General features: G+C 47.9%; 1 protein-coding gene across 1 annotated transcript in view; it reads left to right on the top strand.

Annotated features, from left to right (window-relative positions):
- The window catches only part of RHBG (Rh family B glycoprotein), a 297643-nt gene that overhangs the window by 246045 nt on the left and 29691 nt on the right, over nucleotides 1–21907 (top strand). Inside the window, exon 9 of the mRNA XM_069607158.1 lies at nucleotides 10770–10843. Coding sequence (XP_069463259.1) covers nucleotides 10770–10843 — 74 coding nt within the window. The remainder of the gene's footprint in view (nucleotides 1–10769; nucleotides 10844–21907) is intronic.

Genomic DNA, 21907 nt, shown 5'->3' with positions numbered 1-21907 from the left:
ATGTTTCAGTCTGCATCCGGTACAGGATGGTGCTTGCAAAATGTGGTGTGTGCCAATTGGTTGCAGTAGTGTTAGTGCTGCAAACTGATTGCGGCTAGGTTGGCAGTGACACAGTACTTTGTGAATGGCTGTTGGTAGAGGTGGTGGAGGATTTAATATGTTTGTGCATTCTGCTAAGTGCGACCTATGATCGTGATTGTGTGTTTCATGGTGTGGGGGAGTTGGGGTGAAGTGCTTCTACCTACGTGTGGTACGTTTGTGCAAAATGGTAGCTGCCCACGTGGCCATCATGTTAAATGTTGGAATTTTCTGCTGCGTAGCGAAATGGCGCTGTATAGGTTGGGTAGGAATGTTGGTGGCAGTGGTGTCTATGTGCATTGTCGCAGAAGCTGACATGGAGACATGCATGGTGGCATTACGTTGGTGTGAGTGTGTTCAACGCCTAGACCATTGGAATCATGGCCGAAGGCCATAGGCCGTAGGCCATGCATTCAAGAGCCTAGGCCTTGAGGACATGCACGCCAGCAATGCATTTTTCAATGTACATGAGTTACAGGGTGGTGACATGTAAGGAATGGGTGTGGAGCCAATTTCAGCCGTTATAGGCCCCTGTTGCAAATAGATTGTGGGTAGGTTGGCAGTGGCACAATAGTTTGGGAATGGTGGTGGGTATGCCCATAGTATGTGATTGAAAGTGTACAGGAATACAGGAGAGAGTGTCTTGTTTTTACATTGGGGTACTCCCTGGTGCACCCTCTTCTTAAGAAACCCTCTGCTGACCCCTCCTGCCCGGCTAACTATCGCCCAATCTCCATCACTCCCTTCCTGTGCAAACTCCTTGAAAAACTGGCCATCTCCCAGCTCAATCTCCACACTGAATCTGTTGGTTGCCTTCATGACCAGCAGTCTGGCTTCAGAGCTGCCAGAAACGCGGAAACTGCTCTCCTGAACATCCGTGAAGACCTGCTCTCTAACCTTGATTCTAACACCCCCTGTGGCCTCATCTAGCTTGATCTCTCTTCCGCCTTTGACACGGTCAACCATGCCATCCTGCTCAAATGTCTCTGTGATAACCTGGGCGTCACCGGTCAGACCGTGGTGTGGCTGACTTTTTTCCTCTCTGACCGACCCTCCCAGGTCCTCCCAGGTCCAAATTGGGTCCTTCCTCTCCGCTATCTTTTTCTCTACCTGTGGTGTCCCCCAGTGGTCTAACCTCTCTCCCTGGCTGTTCAACCAATACCTCATCATTGACTGTCTGTCTGCTATCCAGGAGTGGTGTACCACCAATGACCTCTGCCTTAATGCCAGTTAGACTGAGATTCTCCTCATCGGCACACCCACTCCCTCCTTTCCTGTCTCTCTCTGGCCAGCCTCTCTTGGCCCTCTTCCTGCTCCCACATGCGAGGCTAAGAACCTCAGGGTCATCTGCACCTCCTCAGAGGTATTCTTCCTTTCCTCTCTTTTCCCCAGAAGCTCACTGTTCTCTCTAGGCTGGACTATTGCAAGAGCCACTTTCTAAATCTTCCTGCCTCTACTCTCCGCCCTCTGCAACTCATCCAGGACTGCGAGACTTGTCCTTAGCCTCAAGCCCAGGGATCATATCTCTCCAGGACTGGAATCTCTACACTGGCTCCCGGTGGCTGCGAGGATTAAGTTCAAAACCCTCTGCATTGTCCACAAGGCCTTCTGGAGCCTGGGGCCTCAATACCTTCAACTCTCTCTTACTAAATATTTTCCTTCTCGAGCCCTTCGCTCATCTGCCTCCAACTCCCTCAGGGTTAGTCACATCTCCAAGCAACGTGTTGGTGGTAGATCCTCAGCTGGGGCCTCCCTCTGGATCAGCCTCCCTTCCTCCCTTAAACTTGAGGAGAACCATCTCCGGTTCTGGAAGTACCTCAAAACCTTTCTCTTTGCTTCTGCTTTTTCCCCTCCTCTCCCCTGCTGGCTCCTGGCTGAAACTATACTGGTTACCTGGCCACCCCTGATCTCTGGCCTAGGTAACCTCCCCCACCAGTCGCACACCTGCACTGCCTTCCTTGCAAACACCACACTTGGTGACTTTTTCTGTATCCCTACAGTCCCACTACCAGCACTTGACACCTGATGCCTGCACTTGCCACCTGTTGGCCTACTTTATTATTGTATTTATTCTTATTCCTTGTACTGCACTGTCCCCTCACCTTCCCCCCCGCACTTTACCCCTTCCACCTTCCCATGCACTTGTGTGATCTGAATGACACCTGGCCTAGTAGGATCGCTGTCCGTCTTCCCTCTGTTCCCCCTTCCTTGCCTTGTCGCGCCTTGAAACACTTGTGTATAGGCACGTTATAAATGCCATATCATATCATACCGTAACTGTTGCAATTTGTTACTGCATACCTCCATGGCGGTGCTCTGTGGTTGGAGTTGCTGCAGAGAAAAGTCATGCTGTGTGGGCACTGGGTGCAATGCGTGTGCCAGTGGTGTATATGTGTATAGTGGTATTTGACGATATGCTGACATGTGTTGTCCAATTACGGTGGGGGGAATGTGTGCAAGGAGCAGACCCACTGGAGCAATGCAGGTTTGGCAGTGCATGCGGCACAGGGTGGTGATGTTTGGGAAATGGATGTGAAGCACATTGTCGATGTGCTACAGCAGACCAAGTGAGTTGCAAAGCGTGAATTGTGCATTCTATGGTTGTGGTGATAGTTGAAACATGCCACAGTATTTGGTGTGTGGCAGGAAATGGTGCAGTGAGTAGTTGGTTAGTGTGGCCACAGTGTGCAGTGCGTACGTAATGTGACTATGGAAGTGGGTATGGTTGAAGGGCAGCTTATATGTGGTTGGTTACTCTGCTGTGTGCAAATTTATTGAAGTAGGCCCAATGTTGTGAAGGTGGTGTGCATAGTTTGGCAGTGGCACAACAGCGTGTGATCGGTAGTGCGTAGCGATGGTGCAGGCTGCACTATGGTTGTGGTTTCTGGGGCCGTATGTGGATGCTGCAATACTGCCTTCTTTAGCAGACATTTCTGGTGGAGGGGCTTTACATACAAACGGAACGTGTACTGAGAGTGGTGAATGGTAAAAGTGGTGTACAAAAATGACAGTATGCAGTGCAGAGGTGTTGTATGCGATTGGTGCATGCATGTTTTGAAATGTGACAGCACCCAAATTGGGGAGTGCTGCAAAAAGTGACCGTGCAAAGGGAAGTATTGGCACAGCTTTATTGGGCTGTGGCCCTCACTGTAGATGGTAAAGCGCACGTGCACATCCTCCCATTATGAGCAGGGTGGAAATGGAAATCGAATTGTAGGAAATAGACAATGAGGAGTTAAGGGCGTGGTTGATAGGAAGAGGCATTACCATTTTGTCACATTTCTTTGTCGTGAGGGTGGTCGAAATGGAGAGACGCACTGTGCTTATTGTCAGTGATATATTTGTGCACCATCTGCACAGGTGTTGCGTGCAAAGAGGCGTTGCTGGTAATTTCAGGTTGGAAGGAGTGGACGCTTTCTGGGTCTGTCAGGGTGACTACAGTTTCGGCGGGATGGTTCGCCTTTGCAGATATGTGGCATCCATCATGAATGTGGACTGGGTTGTGGTGCACTATGGAAGTGCACATTTGGGTTACATGTCGTGTGGATGATTAATCCGTCTACTGATGAGGTTGCTGATCGCAGTGATGCATATGTTCCCTACTGCCAAGGTGTTTTTCTTATTCATCACACCAAGAGCAGTGTGGGATCATGACAGTGTAATTTGTCCCCGGCCAGCGGTTGGAAGGTGTGTTATAAACAGATTTATGCATTGGTTTATACAGACTGCTGGCATGTTCTCCACCCACTATGAGATCATGCGGTCGCAAAATTACAGTGGTTCCATAGAAATGGCATTTATTCGATCACCATTGGCAATGCTGTTTTCTTTCGCACTGTGCAGAAAGCATTGACCAAAATGTTGTAAAAATGTGAGGACAGGCAAACCGAAATACATACAAAGAGAAAATACAGAACAAATGTGCTTGCACGCACGTAAAAAAAAATTAATAATCTTTCACACATATACGCTGGAAGACTAAATCCCCTGCCTATTTGCATATTGTTTACCACCCACCACAACCCCCCACCTTCACTATCACGAAAAGGTAGTAGATTGCGCGGTACTTTCAGGATGGCACGTGCCACAATCTGGGTGTCCATGTGGATGTATGCGGATGGTGAAATCGTGCATACTTTCATTGAACTTTGTAGTGGACGTGCTTTGTAATGGCACGATATTTGTACTGTGAATGTGTAACGGTACATTTCAAGTGCTGCACAGCAGTGACAGCGTTCGATGATGGTGCCTTTAATGCAATTGGTGGATGCATTTGTGCCTGTTTGACAGTATAACCTAATGAGGTACAGCTGCAGAGAAGATAGTGCAAAGGGAAGGAGGACTATTACAGTTTTGCAGAGGTGTGGCTCACGTGCTACTTTCGGAGATACACGTGGCAAAATCTGTCCTTTACACCACCGTGCCCAATTGCCATTGCAGTGTGGAGATTAGCCAATCAAGTAGAGTGGGTGTGGTTAACAGGAAGGGGAGGTAAAACTGTTGCACATTATACTGTGCGTACTGAGGGTGGCTGACATGACGAAACGTATTGCGTTGCCTGTAGGTGCTCCCTTTGCAATAGATGTGCCCAACTGTGATCTGCAAAGACATTTTGACAGCAATTTTGGTTTGGAAGGAGTGGACGCATTGTGGAACGCTGTGTATGAGTGCCATTTTGTCGATATGCATGTACTTTGCAAAGACCTTGCCACGTTTCCAGTAGTAGATTTTATCGTAATTTCTAACGGCGGCATGCATATGGGTTACCTGCCTTGCTTACATTTGTCCCCTAGACTGAGGAGATTGCAGGGTGACATGAGGACAATTTTTTCCCACCGCCAAAGGTGCTTCTCTCATCTACAACACCGCGAAGAGCATGGCCTACTGCTCATGGATGTTGTGCCGAGCCAGATGAAGGAAGGTGTCACATCAACAGAAGCATATACACTTTTTTGTCTGCTCATGGAATGTTCTTCTGCAACAGTGACCTTATTACTTGTAGACATGCAGAGTGTTTCCAAGAAAATGGCATTTTGTTGTCCTCCATTGGCAAAGCAGTTTCATTTGCTCGTCTACAGGATGCGGTGAAGAGTTTACAGAACTAATGTGCGCAGAAGAAAACTCAAAAATGACTGAAAACAGACAAAAAAGGCGTTTTTGTAGAAGGATCTAAAAAAAAAAGAAAAACAGACTCTTTTAAGAGTCACCCCTTAGTACGAACTCCCAATGCCCTGGATGCAAGTTATTCCCCCACAGCCACACTCAGCATGAAAGTCACATGTAGGGATTTAGCGGGTGGCGGCCACGAAAATGGAACTGCAGGGATTGTCCAATGAGTTGCTTAGGATGGGTGGCAATAGGAAGAGGGACTCCTGCTTCTCTCGGGCCCAGCAGTCGACGTACTGGGGACTCGCACGTGCCACATTCGATGCTCCTCACCATGTTGGACTATGGAAATGGGACTGTAGAGATTGCCCTATCATATGCTGCTCAGGGTGTGCGTCAGAGGAACGCATGCCAATAGGAAGAAGGACTGCTCTGGCTTTACTGGAGCGCTGCCCTGGCGGTACTTGGAGAAAGGCACGTGACACATTCTGCGTTTGTGAGCATGCTAGCCAATAGAAATGAGACTATGCCCTTTGGCCAATTAGGTGGTCAGGGTGTACGTTACAGGAAAGAGCACCAATAGGGAGAAGAACTCCCCCTGGTTCCCCGGGGTGCCTCCCTCACAGTGTTTTGGGAAAGGCACAAGCCACATTTTGCCCTTCTGACCATGTTGGCCAATGGAGATGAGACTATGGCCTTTGGCCAAGCATGTGCTCTGGGTGTGCGTCACAGGAAAGGGAGGCATTAACCGTTCCAGAACTTTGTGTACTGCGGATGGCAAACATGGCAAGGCGCACAGGCGTAGAGTTTTCGTCGTGTGTGATTAGTTTGTGGAAGATCTGTGCATGTATGCGCTCCAAGAAGACTTGTCTAGCAATTCAGGTTTTGAGGGAGTGGATTTTTTGTGGAGTGATATCTAATCATACTGTGTCGGCGGACTGCTTCAAGAATGTCGATGCGTGGCCTCTTCGGCAACTGTACATGTTGTGATCATGCACTTTGGAGGCTTCTTTTTGGATTCCATGATTTGTTCTCGTGTGTTCAGACAAGTGAAGATTTTGATGAAAGCAGTGCAGTGCATTATTCCTACTGCCAAGGTGCTTTTCTCATGTATACTGTCGAGAATTGCCTGGCATTATTCCAATGCTTCCTGTCCATAGCCAGAGGTCGGAAGGGGTCGTATCAACAGAAGCATGTGTGACTTCTTGAGTGCTGCTGGGATGTTCTCCTGTGACAATGAAAACATTGGTTACCGATACATATACCTTTTCAAGGGAAATGGCATGTCTTTTTCGGCCTGTGGGAATGAAATGTTCGTGCACAATCTACAGACTGCACTGAAAACCCTACTGTAAGATTGTGAGCTGCAGTTCGAAATGCACGTATGAAAACTGCAATGTAAGTGTTTCTCGGGAAGCACAATTAAAAAAATATATTTTTTTTAAAAAAACCATAAAAAAACAAAGGTTCTTTTAAGAGCCACCACACCCAATGACATGCACTCACCTGGTACAAAGTTATTCCCCCACTCCCGCGCACGTGCAACACGAAAAGTCTGCAAATATTGGGATAGTTGCAGGGTGGCACGTGATACATATGCCCCTTTTGCAGATGACGCCCATAGAAATGGGCCTGCAGAGGCTACGGGATTGGGCAATCAAGTTTGTGGGTGTGTTATGTACGGCCCAACGGAGCTACACTGTGTATTTGTTCACAAAATGTAGAGGGTGCCGTTATGGGTGTGTGTTTTGCGAGGCACAGCATGCAGATTTCAGGGTATGCCGACATACATTCATTGAAAGTGAATGCAAAACACTCTGCACTCTCTACTCATTTATCAATCTATGATGTACACGTGTGCTGCTATGGACTGGGTACAATGAAGTGCCTGATTTTGGTTTGTGTGTGTGATACGCAAACATGACGACATTATTGCTGGTCATTGTGCAGGGAACATTGCACAGCATGTTACAGGAGTTCCAGTGCCATTTGCGATGAAAGAGGCACTTGCCCAGTTCATGTGTTTCTTTCCGATCTCTTGCATAACTTTCTATCGCAATATGCAGCTACCGATGTGGCAGCGTCATTTTCTATTTGGTCCGTCAATGGAAACAGCGCGGTACATTTCAAAGAGTTGTATTTGTGCATTACATTTCCCTACCTACAACATTCAACTTACTGTCACCAGCTATCTCGATTTCTGCACACCCCATCTAAATTGGATTGGTGCCTTTCTTGCAAGTAGTGATATTTTCTTGCAGTAAGTGTTGCGCTATGACTGTTTTCAAAAAGCTCTGCAACACGTAAAGAAACCTCTTTGTACAGCACACTCCGTTCTAACAGACTGCACTGAAGTGTTCTCCACGGTGTGCAGTCATAATGTCGACAGTCAAAATGTCGACAGTCAAAATGTCGACAAATAAATGTCGAAAAACAAAAATGTCGACAAACAAAAATGTCGATATTTTTCGATATTTTTTCGAAATTGTATTTATTGTAAGAATAAATAAATATATATATATAAGATGTGTTGAGTATGAGGGGTGGTTGGGGGGGTGTGGGGGGGGTGGCAGGGGGGTGTTGGGTGAGGGGGGGTTGGGGGGGGACCCCCCCATAGTAAATGATACAATTTTTATTTATTTAATTATTGACTAAATAAATAAATATATAATTGTTATGTGTTGAGTATGAGGGGTGAAAGGGTGGTTGGGGGGGTCGGGGGGGTGGCAGGGGGGTGTTGGGTGAGGGGGGGTTGGGGGGGACCCCCCCCATAGTAAATGATCCTTTTTTTGGTTATTTATTTATTGAATAAATAAATAAATAAATAAATAAATAAATAAATAAATAAATATATAATTGGTATGTGTTGAGTATGAGGGGTGAAAGGGTGGTTGGGGGTGTGTGGGAGGGTGGCAGGGGGGTGTTGGGTGAGGGGGGGTTGTGGGGGACCCCCTCCATAGTAAATGATCCTTTTTTTGGTTATTTATTTATTGAATAAATAAATAAATAAATAAATATATAAATAGAATGTGTTGCATATGAGGGGTGGGAGGGTGGTGGTGGGGGGTGTGGGGGGGTTGCAGGAGGGTGTTGGGTGAGGTGTTGATAGTTTTAAGGGTTTATAGTCATAATGTCAAAAAAAAAATGTCGACATTTTTTTTTCGAAAAAATGACTTTTTACATTATAAGTATAGGATGTCGACATTATTATTTTCGACATTTTTTTTCGACATTTTTGTCTGTCGACATTTTTTTTTTCGACATTATGACTATAAACCGTTCTCCACAATGCCACGCCTCCCACCCTGCATGCGTGCATTGGAAATTCCGTTGTTCATCTGTGAAAGGTGCTTTCTTTGTTTATCTGTTTTCATTCCCCAGTGCATCTTTTATTTATTATCACCTTCTCATACACACAGGAAAAGTCCGGTACGGAAGGGGCAGCACTGCCTAGATTTTATAGGGGGTGTGCCGTGAGATGGAACTATTGGGTGGCCATCACCTATATAGGCGGTACTCATTGTAATACTCCTGTAATGAACATTGCAATCTACTTCCAAGTGCATTCCCTGTGCACAGTAGCGCATTGCACTACATGTACAATACAATGCCCTTTGTCAGGTAAGGGTCTGTAGCGCAGAATATGCTTTGGAAAGGTTGTTTTACAGCTCTGCTGCCCTACAGGAGTGCCCCTCTTGTTGCCTGCAGCAGATGTGGCAAAGGCTGTATATGAAAGTACACAACGTCATTCTTTGAAAGGCGGTAAACGGCCCACTATTTACCCTTCAATTTGAGTTATTGTCACATGCAGTACAAACACTTTATGCTACGCCATTACTGTTAGCGGTTCCATTCGAGGATATACATACATTGTGGAATACAAGAATGTTAACAACAACACCAACCACAGTTCTTTACCTATGCCGTGAAGCCATTTATTCTGTGCAACCCATGCACATACAACGCTTTCCCAACCACTAGTAAACTTGTTTGCCCTCTGCATATTCTGCTGTTTCCTTACTTGCCTTTACATGCAGTAGTATGTCGGTGCGGAAGGTGCACCAGCTTTGCATTTTTGCAGCCTTATTACAAACTATCCCACTTGTAGTTACATCTTTTCTTCAACTGTCTAACCGGCAGGTGACCTATTCGTACTTTCCATCTCACTGCTCATTGCACACACAATGTATTCGTTTCATGGGTAAGGGAAGCAGCAGATACATCTAAGTAATGCCACATTTACACGCCCACGTCACAGTGCAGGTTGCTGTTCTTTGTTTAGCAGTGGCCGTTATACAGTTAGGAGTACTTTAGTCACACATTGCTAAGTTTGCAGAGCCTCCAAAGAAGTAATACTTTAAATGTGGTAGCCTACTGCATGAATACGTAGGGCTGGCGAAAGGGGCGGTGTAATCAGCATACACTGCATGACCTGTGCCTGGGTCTAGGTGTGGAACGTAAACATCTGTCCTTCCACAACTACTTAAAAGTGCATTTCAAGATGTTGATATGCGGACACTAATGGAGTCCTACGGACACTTGCCGAGTTCAGCCCAAACTGCTTACTCACAAGACCCCAAGCAACTCCAAACATGTTTCGGCCTGATTGGGTGTCATCAGTGAGGGGTACCTTGGTTCTCTAGGCCTAGAAGGTACGGGATGTCCTCTTCTGTTATGACTGTTTGGAGCGGATTTATAAGAATGTCAGGTTTTTACTAGCACTTGCAGTTTGCTGTTAGTAGTTAAAAGGCATTGCCCCAATTTCCTAAAGGAAATGATGGGGGTTGAATCTGCATTGCATTTCCTCACATCTCTCTGCCTGCACATAGGCAGACAATTATTCACTTAGTCTTACAGTATATGGTAAATGAATAATGAATCATCTCCTTGCTTGAGAGAGGGATTTACTTTCATTTGTGCAAACTCTGTCTTGGCCTTCCCAGGCACTGTGTTAGATCAGGAGTATGGGTAGAATGATGTTTGACCTCTGTCTTGATTAATTTTGTCCTATGGGGGCATTTAGGTATACACATGCATTACAGGTATTTCATTTATAGCCCTTTACTATGGGAAAAATAAATAACATGTTAAGCATTTCAGGGAAAAAGGTCCATTAAGGCCCATGGCCTGAGGTCTGCTAATTGCACTTGTGTCATTGAGGTCGTGCATGCATCCCGTTGACATTAGAAAGCCCCCAGCTCTCCAGCCATTTGGGGGCTAAAGCCTTACATATTCAGAGATGCCCTCGCACAACACTTGCGCTGCCCAATCAGCCCCTCATCAATGCAGAGTATTTGTGTTGTGCTCTGTCTAGAGGGTCTGCAGAGCTATCATGCACATATTGACCATAGCATGGGATCATGCCGTATATTTATAAACATTTAAATACATATCACAATATCGCATAAAGAATTATGAAGGAGGGTTAAAATTCAAGACGGTTCGGTCATAAGTTTGGATTGTTCAACAATATTTCACTAAACAAAGTACAATATATTTAAATGGTGCATTAAATCAACAATATATGTGATATTGGCAAAAAGGTGAGCTTGTGTTTTTTTTTCATGCTTTTTCTGTGTCTACAGGTTTTATTCTGAAAATACCAATGCTGGGTTCCCCGCCAGATACACAGTGCTTTGAAGATGAGATCTTTTGGGAGGTAAGACATGCCACCAAAAAAGAAGAATTAGAATTTGTTTTGTAAATCCTTAATGCACAAGGGATTGTGGCCCCTCTTCCTAGATTTCCTAAAATAATATCAAAAAGATTAAATGCATTAAACATAACAACTGATAACACCACCGCCTGACCTGCGTAACTTATCATGCAGTTGTAGAGATACAAAGAGAATAGCACAGTAGAAACTAGACCCATTGGGCCTCATTATGATGTTGGCGGTGACGGTATGAACGGTGCCGCTAAGGCACTGGCACCTTTCATACGGTCCCGCCGAATTACGAGTTATGGGTGCGGGTGCCTGACAGCCTGCCAAGTCTTACCTGGCGGGCTGTGCGGCACCCGCGAGCAGAACTCGTGATTGCACCGGCACCGTTATCAACGGTGCCAGCGCATCCATGCTCCCCACCCCCATTCTGCCCTATGGGGCAAAATGGGAATGGGGAGCCCAGCAATACCGCCACCCGCGAATGGGCAATTAAGGGCCCATTCAACTCGTAATGGGCCAGTTATTGCCCAATCGTTGGTGGCGGTGCCGCCATGCTCATAATGAGGCCCATTGTATTTCTTTTCCCAGTTCCTGCAGAATTATCTGGGGTTGTGGGTGAGAGGTTTAACATCATTACAATCAATACAGATATGCCCCATAGATCATTTTGGTCTAGGAAGGAAAAACAGAAAATGGCTTCTTTCGAAGTCTAGGTGAAATTGCCCAAAAGTGATCCATGAGCCACTGAGCCAAGGTTTTAAGCCTCCCTGCTTGCCCCCAAAATGTCTTTATACCCCTCTCAGAAAATCCAAGAACAATTTAAACCCATTTATATTTCCAGTGCAAGAGCTCTGAACATAGAAAAAAGTTGAATATGCCTCACTACCTGCGGGGGAGTGCTTGGCTGCAGTAGGGCAATCGGGGCATGTAAGCAGGGCCTTACATTAGTACTCCTGAATGACCTTGAACCTCTGCATATAAATCTCCAGAAGAGTTTAAAATGTTTGCGGGACGTTTTGCCAACCAAACTTCGGGTAGTTCAACTTTATCGTCCTCCTTTCCTTCACCCAAATCTACTGACCATAGCAATCTCAGTATCAATCCATACTATTTCTACTTCTGGCCATAATTTAGAACCCACCAATTGCCGCCTTACTTGGAATTCACCCATCCAAGGGACACAAACACAGCAGAGGGTTCACTCCCCACATATGAAAGAAGCCCATAGCATAGCATAACGGCCATAATATAAAATTATGCTTTCCTGTGCTAGAAGTTTAATCTATTTCTTTCTGGTCTGAAACAATTGCCTTACTTTTCTGTCGTCCTGCTCTCCCTCCTTCCCAACTGATTGGGAACGCCGGTTGGAAAAAAGCAGGCTAAAAAAGATAGCTGCCCCTTTAGGAACTTTGATGGACCAACTCCTGGGTGCAGCCCCATCCCTCACCGATACATCACCAACTGTCCACACTGAGTTCCTGTTTTTCCGCCTGCTGGGCGGGTCGGAATTGCTGTGCTACATGGCATCCAACCTTTTTTTCGGTGTTTCTTTTTGCTGTTCATTCCCTTTTTCATCCAATTGGATGTATTTTGTCTTTTTTCTCTTATGCAGTGCCTTCATCTGATGTATGCCGTTTACCATGGGGTTCAAACAATGCATCCGATGTAGGAAGCAGTTCTCGTTGGCCGATCCTCATCATGCCTGCGTCCGATGCCTGGGGATATATCACACAGTGAGTTAATGTGTCTTGGAATTCACACGAGGTCTCAGCGGACTCGTATTCTTTTCATGTCACAGCTGGGACCGGTACCGAAGACAATAGAGAACTTTGTTTGAACCAGGAAGGAGGCTGACATCAGTAAGAGGGAGACCATAGCAGCAGGCGCGGTATGTGTTTCGTCAACAGCCTTGGTACTAAGGTGAGAGCCACCACTCCACTTTCGGGGCCTTCACTGGACCGTTTTGTGAGACACCCCGGGTGCTTACACCTGCAAGTACCTCTGGGTGGGAAAACGTGTGTGCTTACTGGTGGGAAAACATTAGTACCACCTGGTGGGAAAGGATCGGAAAAGGTCTGTCTGGTACCGTAAGATTTATTCTCTCCTGACAAGGTCACTACGGTACCAGGAAAGAGCTCTTCTGCCTCGGGAATCTGCCCTGCAGGCAAGATTAGCTCTAAAGAGACTGTCACCACCAGGGTTGAATCAGTACTGTTTGGCTCCCCTGTGACTGCATTGGAACCCAAACTGATTACTGCAGTAAATATTACAGATTCCTCTGTACCGAGGAAGGATGACAGGAAATCTCATAAGAGACACAAACATTCTTGTTGGGTACCAGCTTCTCCAAAGAGGCATAAAAGAACATCTTCTAAAGACAGATGTGCGAAAGCAGCATCGGTACAGGAGGGTCAAAATGTACATGTCAATCTCTTTTTGGACTCTGATGGCTATGACCCATCAACATTTTTCACAGTGCCTCCTGAAGAACTTTTTGGTACTCCAGTATGGCGAACAACACCAGAAATTGCCCCTCAGTTTTCTCCTGAGACTGAGGAGTTATTGGCTGAGACTATCCAATCGACAACACAGCTAGTGTTGACCAATATACAGGTTCCTAGATATATTGGTTCCTAGATATGTTGTTTTTTATATTTTTTATCCTGACAACAGCCGTCCAGGATAGACTCTTCTATTTCCCCTTTGAGACCAGAAGAAGTCCAGGGTAACCTTCTGATATGGCTAAGGACACTGCAACACAGTTTTGGAGACCATGTTGTCTGAACCATTCCTATAAGCTTTGGCCAGCGTAATAAAGACATGCCTGGGTCCCCTGAAGCCTCTCAGGGGCTTGTCCCACAGAGTCAACACTGTTACCAATGCTAGTAAGAAACAGAAGGTGACCAAAGACAGAGGCACAGACTCAGATGATGAAAATGTGTCGGTCTCACCTACGAAAATCTTTCATGACATTGTGTCAAAGGCCATGCAGGCCCTGGAAATTTTCCCAAAAGACAAACCTGAGACTGTAGGGTTTTTTGGCAAATTACTCTCTAAACAGACCAAGTCTCTATTCTCCATGGAGTTATTTGTTGTGGAACAGGCTTTATGTCATTGAGGAAATCCACATTCTGATCCTATTGTGTCCAAAGCACTGGATGCTAAATACAAGGTACTGAAAGAGGAGACTTTTGTTCTAATGTGAAATCTGCCAGCGCAGTCTTCTGTAGTCTCTGTGGCTCTAGGTTCAAAGGGCAACAGTCCTGCACCTTCTCCCGCCTCTGTTCTAGACTAAAATGCTAAGGCCTGGGAGGCTCAAGGTAAAGAATCTTATGCCAATGCTTGATTACAGCTCAGATAGGTCAATACGGCCATGGTTTTGGCTGGCTGTAATATCTTGAATTGGGGGAATGTTTATCGTTTTACAGAACTACTCCCACAAGCAGCTGCAGACACATTTTGTTTCTGGGTCTCAAAAGGTAGAGACACTGTGATACAGCAACTGCAGGCTATGAGAGGGCAGTGTGCATACGTAGACATGCTTACTTATTGGCTATGTCCTTGTATCAGGACATTCAGGACAAGGTAATAGTCCTACTGTTTGATGGGAAAACTGTGTTTGATCTGTCAATGGACAAAGTGCTTCAGAAATGCAAGGTGAGTGTTACTGCAGAAAAATCTTGAGAGTTTCATCTCAGTGAAGCAACCATACCATCAGAATGTTAGGTCTTTTAAGCCACAGTCTTCAGCAAATAACATTATATCCTCTTTTAATAAGCCATATTATTCCTCATCCCAGAAGAGGGGATATAGGCCAAAGTTGAAGTGAGCAGTCACTCCTTCAACTTCTACCCCTCAGGATTAAAAGAAGTCTTTTTGACTTACATCCGGGGGTGTAAAAACCACCTGCTCTGACCTGCATCAAAGAGCAAACACCCGAGTAGCAGGAAGGATTTTAAAATGGCCTCATCAATGGAAAAACATCACAAAAGAGGATTAGATTTTGAACATGGTTTGGTAAGGTTACTCTCTGGCCTTTCCTGCTATACCACCTTTTTTGCCACCAAAGTTCCAAAAAACATCTTTAGAGCTTCTCAAAGAGATTCAAAAATGTTTATCTCTAGGAGTGATAGAATTGGATCCAGAAGAAGAAATAGGTGGGCATTTCTATTCCTGCTATTTTATTATTCCAAAAAAGACAGGTGGAATTCGACCAATATTGGATTGTTCAGATCTGAACCAATTGTGCCTTAGGGTCTAGCGGCACACCAGCACAATGACTGGATGACATCTCTAGATCTTCAAGATGCATATGTTCATATTCCCATTCTAAAGGAACACCATCAATACCTGAAGTTAACCAGAGGGAAGGTATACCACCAATACACCTGTCTCCCATTTGGGCTGAATTCTGCTCCCAGAATTTTCACCATGGTTCTGGGCGCATTAGCAGCTTATTCACGATTGAAGAAGGTTCATCTCTACCCATACCTGGATTAGTGGTTGATAAAGGCCCAATCTCCAGAGGAGATACGCAGAAAGTACAACTTACATACGACACATTGTTTGAACTAGGTTTTTCAATAAATGTGGCCAAGTCAAAGCTGATCCCATCTCACAGGATTCAGTTTATCACATCAGTAAAAGATAATACTGTAATGATTCCTTTTCCTCCTGTAGACAGGGTGTTGTCTATTCAAGACGTAATCTCAATTTCTTAGACACATCCATCTCTGTCAGCCTGGTGGTACCAAAGAATCTTGGGGCTGATGCCATCTTGGATCCATCTAGTACCCTTCACGAGATGCGGATGATAACTATTCAATAGCATCTGGCCAGCAACAGGAATCAACTGTTGGACCCTCAAAACATAGAGATTCCAATACCAAGTAATGTTCAAGAATCCCTGTCTTGGTGGATCATTTTGTAGAATCTTTTTTATCTGTTTTCCTTTTTAAACTCTCCACCATCACATTATGGTAATGACGGATCCATCAGAGTACGGATAAGGAGGTTATTGTCTAGATCTGATAACACATGGTCTCTGGTCAAAACAGGAAAAGAGAGACCTCATAAAAGTTTTGGAGTTGTGAGCAATCATTCATGCTCTAAAGTCTTTTCTTCCCTCGGTTCAGGGAAAAGTGGTAGAGATTATAATGGACAATACCACTGCAATGTTCTTTGTGAACAAAAAAGGAGGGACTCATTCCCACCCTCTGGGTGTTCTCGCAGAGAACATATGACATTGGGCCAGGGAAAACCACATTTTTCTGATAGCATCCCATTTAGACTGAAAGAAAAACATCTTGGCTGAAAAAACTGAGCAGGTTAAAATACGTCCCACACAAATGAGAACTGAAAACAACATTTGTAAGGATGCTTTTCCCGAAGTGGGGTTGGCCAGCAGTGAATTTGTTTGCAACCCAATACAATGCACTGTACCCTATTTTTGCATCGAGGGCGGGTCAGGAACATCAATCCTTGGGGTACGCCCTGCAACTGGACTGGTCATAAAAGATTCTGTATGCCCTTCCCCCTCTTTCCCCTATACCCAAGATGTTGATGAAGTTCAAGATGACTCACAATTTGACGATGATTCTCGTGATCCCGTTCTTGCCATGTCAGATTTTTTATCCAGACCCTCTGGCTCTGTCAGGTTTAGTGATGAGGGATTTACCAATGATGGAGGATCTTCTGACACAAGGTGCTTCAACTCCTCCCCTGAATTGCTAAACTTGAAGGCTTGGTTCCTGAAGAGATGGCCTTCTCAGATCTACATTTATCGGAACAGAATTTGGAAATCATGGGATCCTCTAGGAAGGCTTCCACTAAGAAACAATATTGATGCAAATGATTGCAGTTTTGCCATTGGGCTTTGGCTCGGAATTTGAATCCATTAGAGGCTTCAATAAATGATTTAATGTCCTTTACGTACTTTTTGGTTTCAACAGGTTTGAAAGTTGACAATTGTAAACACTATTTGTCAGTAATGGGGGCTTATTTTTATGACGAGAAAGCATCTTTTTCCCTATGAAGTGAGGCAGTCCTGGGCGTTTTGAAGGCCTCCTTCGCTTCCATCCATTGATTTGTGATCCTCCATCTCAGTGAGATTTGAATCTGGTCCTTTCTACATTCATGTAAAAGCTTTTGAACCCATGGCTTCTTGTGATTTGGTTTTTTTATCATGAAAAGCTGGTTTTTTGTAGCTGTTACTCTAGGAGAATAGGAGAGCTTGAGGCTCTATCTTCAGAGGAACCTTATCTTGTTTTTCATAAAGATAAGGTAGTTCTTCTTACAGTGCCCTCCGTCTTAGCTAAAGTTGTATTGGATTTTCATCTAAATCAAGAAATATTCCTTCTGGTTTTTCATTGTACGCCACATTCTCCTGCGGCCGAAGAGGCCTTATATAACCTGAATGTGTTACATACTCTACAATTCTATTTAGAAAGAACAAAACCATTCAGAAAGACAGTCCAACATTTTCAAGCCGATTCATGGAATAAATGTGCGCCGAAAATCCCGGCGCAGAGGGGCCAATGCGTGCGCTGCGCCGAAAATCAGCGCAAAGCGCAGGGAAACCAGCGCACGTCGATTCATGGAAGTCCCTGCGCAAGAAAAGCAGAGGACGTGCGCGGAAAAAACGCGCGGCGCAGGCCGGCGCACAGGTCAACCAACGTCGTGCGCCACGGCCACTGCGCCATCACTCCGAGCGCAGCGCACAGCTCTAAAGTAGGCGGAACACAGGGCGGGACACTCGGAATGGGGAATAAAATGGGGCACAACACTCGGAATGGGGAAGAATGTGGGCGGCACGGGGAAAGTTCAGGAGGCAAGTGCGCGGAACGCCCACACGCTCGCATACAACACGTATTCATGGAATAGAATAGGGCAAAAAAGCGCACGCTCAAAGCAGCGCACAGGCACAAACAGGCACAAACACGACCGCCACAAGAAAGCAGGCGGTAGCGTGTCTGCGCCTGCAAGAAATGTGCGCTAAAAGGCGCGCCAACAAATAGCACCTATATACAGACATGACCAATGTACAATACTGTTGCCCTCCTGGACAAATGACGTACAAAGGGGTACCCACAAACACAGACACGCGCAGAGAGAAAAAATAAACGTGTGCGTGCATACCGGGGTGCGCGGTAAGTTCCACACGCGATATGGGCGGGTACGTGGATTGCAGGGGTGCGCGGGAAGTTCCACACGCGATATGGCAGGGAACGTGGATTCGAGGGGTGCGCGGGAAGTTGCACACGCGAAATGGCCGGGTACGTGGATTTCAGGGGCGCGCGGGAAGTCCCACACGCGATATGGCAGGGAACGTGGATTCGAGGGGTGCGCGGGAAGTTGCACACGCGAAATCGCCGGGTACGTGGATTTCAGGGGCGCGCGGGAAGTCCCACACGCGATATGGCAGGGAACGTGGATTCGAGGGGTGCGCGGGAAATTGCACACGCGAAATGGCCGGGTACGTGGATTGCAGGAGTGCGCGGGAAGTTGCACACGCGAAATGGCCGGGTACGTGGATTGCAGGAGTGCGCTGGAAGTTGCACACGCGAAATGGCCGGGTACGTGGATTGCAGCAGTGCGCGGGAAGTTGCACACGCGAAATGGCCGGGTACGTGGATTGCAGGAGTGCGCGGGAAGTTGCACACGCGAAATGGCCGGGTACGTGGTTTGCAGGAGTGCGCTGGAAGTTGCACACGCGAAATGGCCGGGTACGTGGATTGCAGGAGTGCGCTGGAAGTTGCACACGCGAAATGGCCGGGTACGTGGATTGCAGGAGTGCGCGGGAAGTTGCACACGCGAAATGGCCGGGTACGTGGTTTTCAGGGGCGCGCGGGAAGTTCCACACGCGATATGGCCGGGTACGTGGATTTCTGGGGCGCGCGGGAAGTTCCACACGCGATATGGCAGGGAACGTGGATTCGAGGGGTGCGCGGGAAGTTGCACACGCGAAATGGCCGGGTACGTGGATTGCAGGAGTGCGCGGGAAGTTGCACACGCGAAATGGCCGGGTACGTGGATTGCAGGAGTGCGCTGGAAGTTGCACACGCGAAATGGCCGGGTACGTGGATTGCAGGAGTGCGCTGGAAGTTGCACACGCGAAATGGCCGGGTACGTGGATTGCAGGAGTGCGCGGGAAGTTGCACACGCGAAATGGCCAGGTACGTGGTTTTCAGGGGCGCGCGGGAAGTTCCACACGCGATATGGCCGGGTACGTGGATTTCTGGGGCGCGCGGGAAGTTCCACACGCGATATGGCAGGGAACGTGGATTCGAGGGGTGCGCGGGAAGTTGCACACGCGAAATCGCCGGGTACGTGGATTGCAGGAGTGCGCTGGAAGTTGCACACGCGAAATGGCCGGGTACGTGGATTGCAGGAGTGCGCGGGAAGTTGCACACGCGAAATGGCCGGGTACGTGGTTTTCAGGGGCGCGCGGGAAGTTCCACACGCGATATGGCCGGGTACGTGGATTTCTGGGGCGCGCGGGAAGTTCCACACGCGATATGGCAGGGAACGTGGATTCGAGGGGTGCGCGGGAAGTTGCACACGCGAAATCGCCGGGTACGTGGATTTCAGGGGCGCGCGGGAAGTTCCACACGCGATATGGCAGGGAACGTGGATTCGAGGGGTGCGCGGGAAGTTGCACACGCGAAATGGCCGGGTACGTGGATTGCAGGAGTGCGCGGGAAGTTGCACACGCGAAATGGCCGGGTACGTGGATTGCAGGAGTGCGCTGGAAGTTGCACACGCGAAATGGCCGGGTACGTGGATTGCAGGAGTGCGCTGGAAGTTGCACACGCGAAATGGCCGGGTACGTGGATTGCAGGAGTGCGCGGGAAGTTGCACACGCGAAATGGCCGGGTACGTGGTTTTCAGGGGCGCGCGGGAAGTTCCACACGCGATATGGCCGGGTACGTGGATTTCTGGGGCGCGCGGGAAGTTCCACACGCGATATGGCAGGGAACGTGGATTCGAGGGGTGCGCGGGAAGTTGCACACGCGAAATCGCCGGGTACGTGGATTGCAGGAGTGCGCTGGAAGTTGCACACGCGAAATGGCCGGGTACGTGGATTGCAGGAGTGCGCGGGAAGTTGCACACGCGAAATGGCCGGGTACGTGGTTTTCAGGGGCGCGCGGGAAGTTCCACACGCGATATGGCCGGGTACGTGGATTTCTGGGGCGCGCGGGAAGTTCCACACGCGATATGGCAGGGAACGTGGATTCGAGGGGTGCGCGGGAAGTTGCACACGCGAAATCGCCGGGTACGTGGATTTCAGGGGCGCGCGGGAAGTCCCACACGCGATATGGCAGGGAACGTGGATTCGAGGGGTGCGCGGGAAGTTGCACACGCGAAATCGCCGGGTACGTGGATTTCAGGGGCGCGCGGGAAGTCCCACACGCGATATGGCAGGGAACGTGGATTCGAGGGGTGCGCGGGAAGTTGCACACGCGAAATGGCCGGGTACGTGGATTTCAGGGGCGCGCGGGAAGTTCCACACGCGATATGGCAGGGAACGTGGATTCGAGGGGTGCGCGGGAAGTTGCACACGCGATTTGGCTGTGTGCTCCCAGGCATTACCTGTACACCCTCCACGGCCCCTGCAGGCAGCACACACCACAGGGAACTACCCTGCACACCTGCTCATGTCTCCCACCACCCCCACCCCCAGCACTGTGGGCAACCTGCCAGCAGGCCCCCACCCATGGCCAACCCATGTCTCCCACCACCCCCACCCCCAGCACTGTGGGGAACCTGCCAGCAGGCCCCCACCCATGGCCAACCCATGTCTCCCACCACCCCCACCCCCAGCACTGTGGGCAACCAGCCAGCAGGCCCCCACCCATGGCCAACCCATGTCTCCCACCACCCCCACCCCCAGCACTGTGGGGAACCTGCCAGCAGGCCCCCACCCATGGCCAACCCATGTCTCCCACCACCCCCACCCCCAGCACTGTGGGGAACCTGCCAGCAGGCCCCCACCCATGGCCAACCCATGTCTCCCACCACCCCCACCCCCAGCACTGTGGGGAACCTGCCAGCAGGCCCCCACCCATGGCCAACCCATGTCTCCCACCACCCCCACCCCCAGCACTGTGGGGAACCTGCCAGCAGGCCCCCACCCATGGCCAACCCATGTCTCCCACCACCCCCACCCCCAGCACTGTGGGGAACCTGCCAGCAGGCCCCCACCCATGGCCAACCCATGTCTACCACCACCCCCACCCCCAGCACTGTGGGCAACCTGCCAGCAGGCCCCCACCCATGGCCAACCCATGTCTCCCACCACCCCCACCCCCAGCACTGTGGGCAACCTGCCAGCAGGCCCCCACCCATGGCCAACCCATGTCTCCCACCACCCCCAACCCCCCATCCACCTGGGGCACCCTCCACCAGGCCCCCACCCATGTCCCCCTGGCCCCTGGTCCTGACGATACACAATAATGGCAGTAATGACCAGCATACCCAGCACAAACACCCAGGCAAGGATTGCATGCACCAACATAGTGAATGCAATCAGATGACACAACCCCAAAGGCAAGTAAGCAAAAGAACACATGTCCGCCACACACACATACACAATGGGTGCAAGTCAATGTCAAAACCCATATCATGGCATGTAAGAAACCAAAGAAAAAATGACACAAGTGTATGATAATATTAAAATGTATTAAAAAATAAAAATAAAGTAAACTCTGACAACTATCTGGTAAAGCAAATAAAAGGTCCATGTCCGGGAACAAAAATGAGAAACCAAAAAACAAAGGATAGAAAAATGAATAGATTTTGTCCAAAGTAAACACATGTAGAATGAAATGAAAGATAAACCATTACGACATGGTGTGACCAATATGAAAGTAAAAAAATTTATCTCACAAAAAATAACTATATTTACAGGATTGTTCAAGGGTCCATGAGCCCAACACCACAAAGTAAACCTAATACTAACTATTTAAAAAAATATGTACAAAGAAGTGGCCATTGTCCAAGCGGTCCAAAAAAAAAAATTTAAATAAAGGAAACCTAGCACTAACTAACTAAAAAACT

The sequence above is a fragment of the Ambystoma mexicanum genome, chromosome 1p (genome assembly GCF_040938575.1).
Source record: "Ambystoma mexicanum isolate Mex_15411 chromosome 1p, UKY_AmexF1_1, whole genome shotgun sequence".
In the NCBI taxonomy this organism is placed as follows: domain Eukaryota; kingdom Metazoa; phylum Chordata; class Amphibia; order Caudata; family Ambystomatidae; genus Ambystoma; species Ambystoma mexicanum.
The sequence above is the reverse complement of the archived record's forward strand: the minus strand, read 5'-3'. Positions and strand labels throughout refer to the sequence as shown.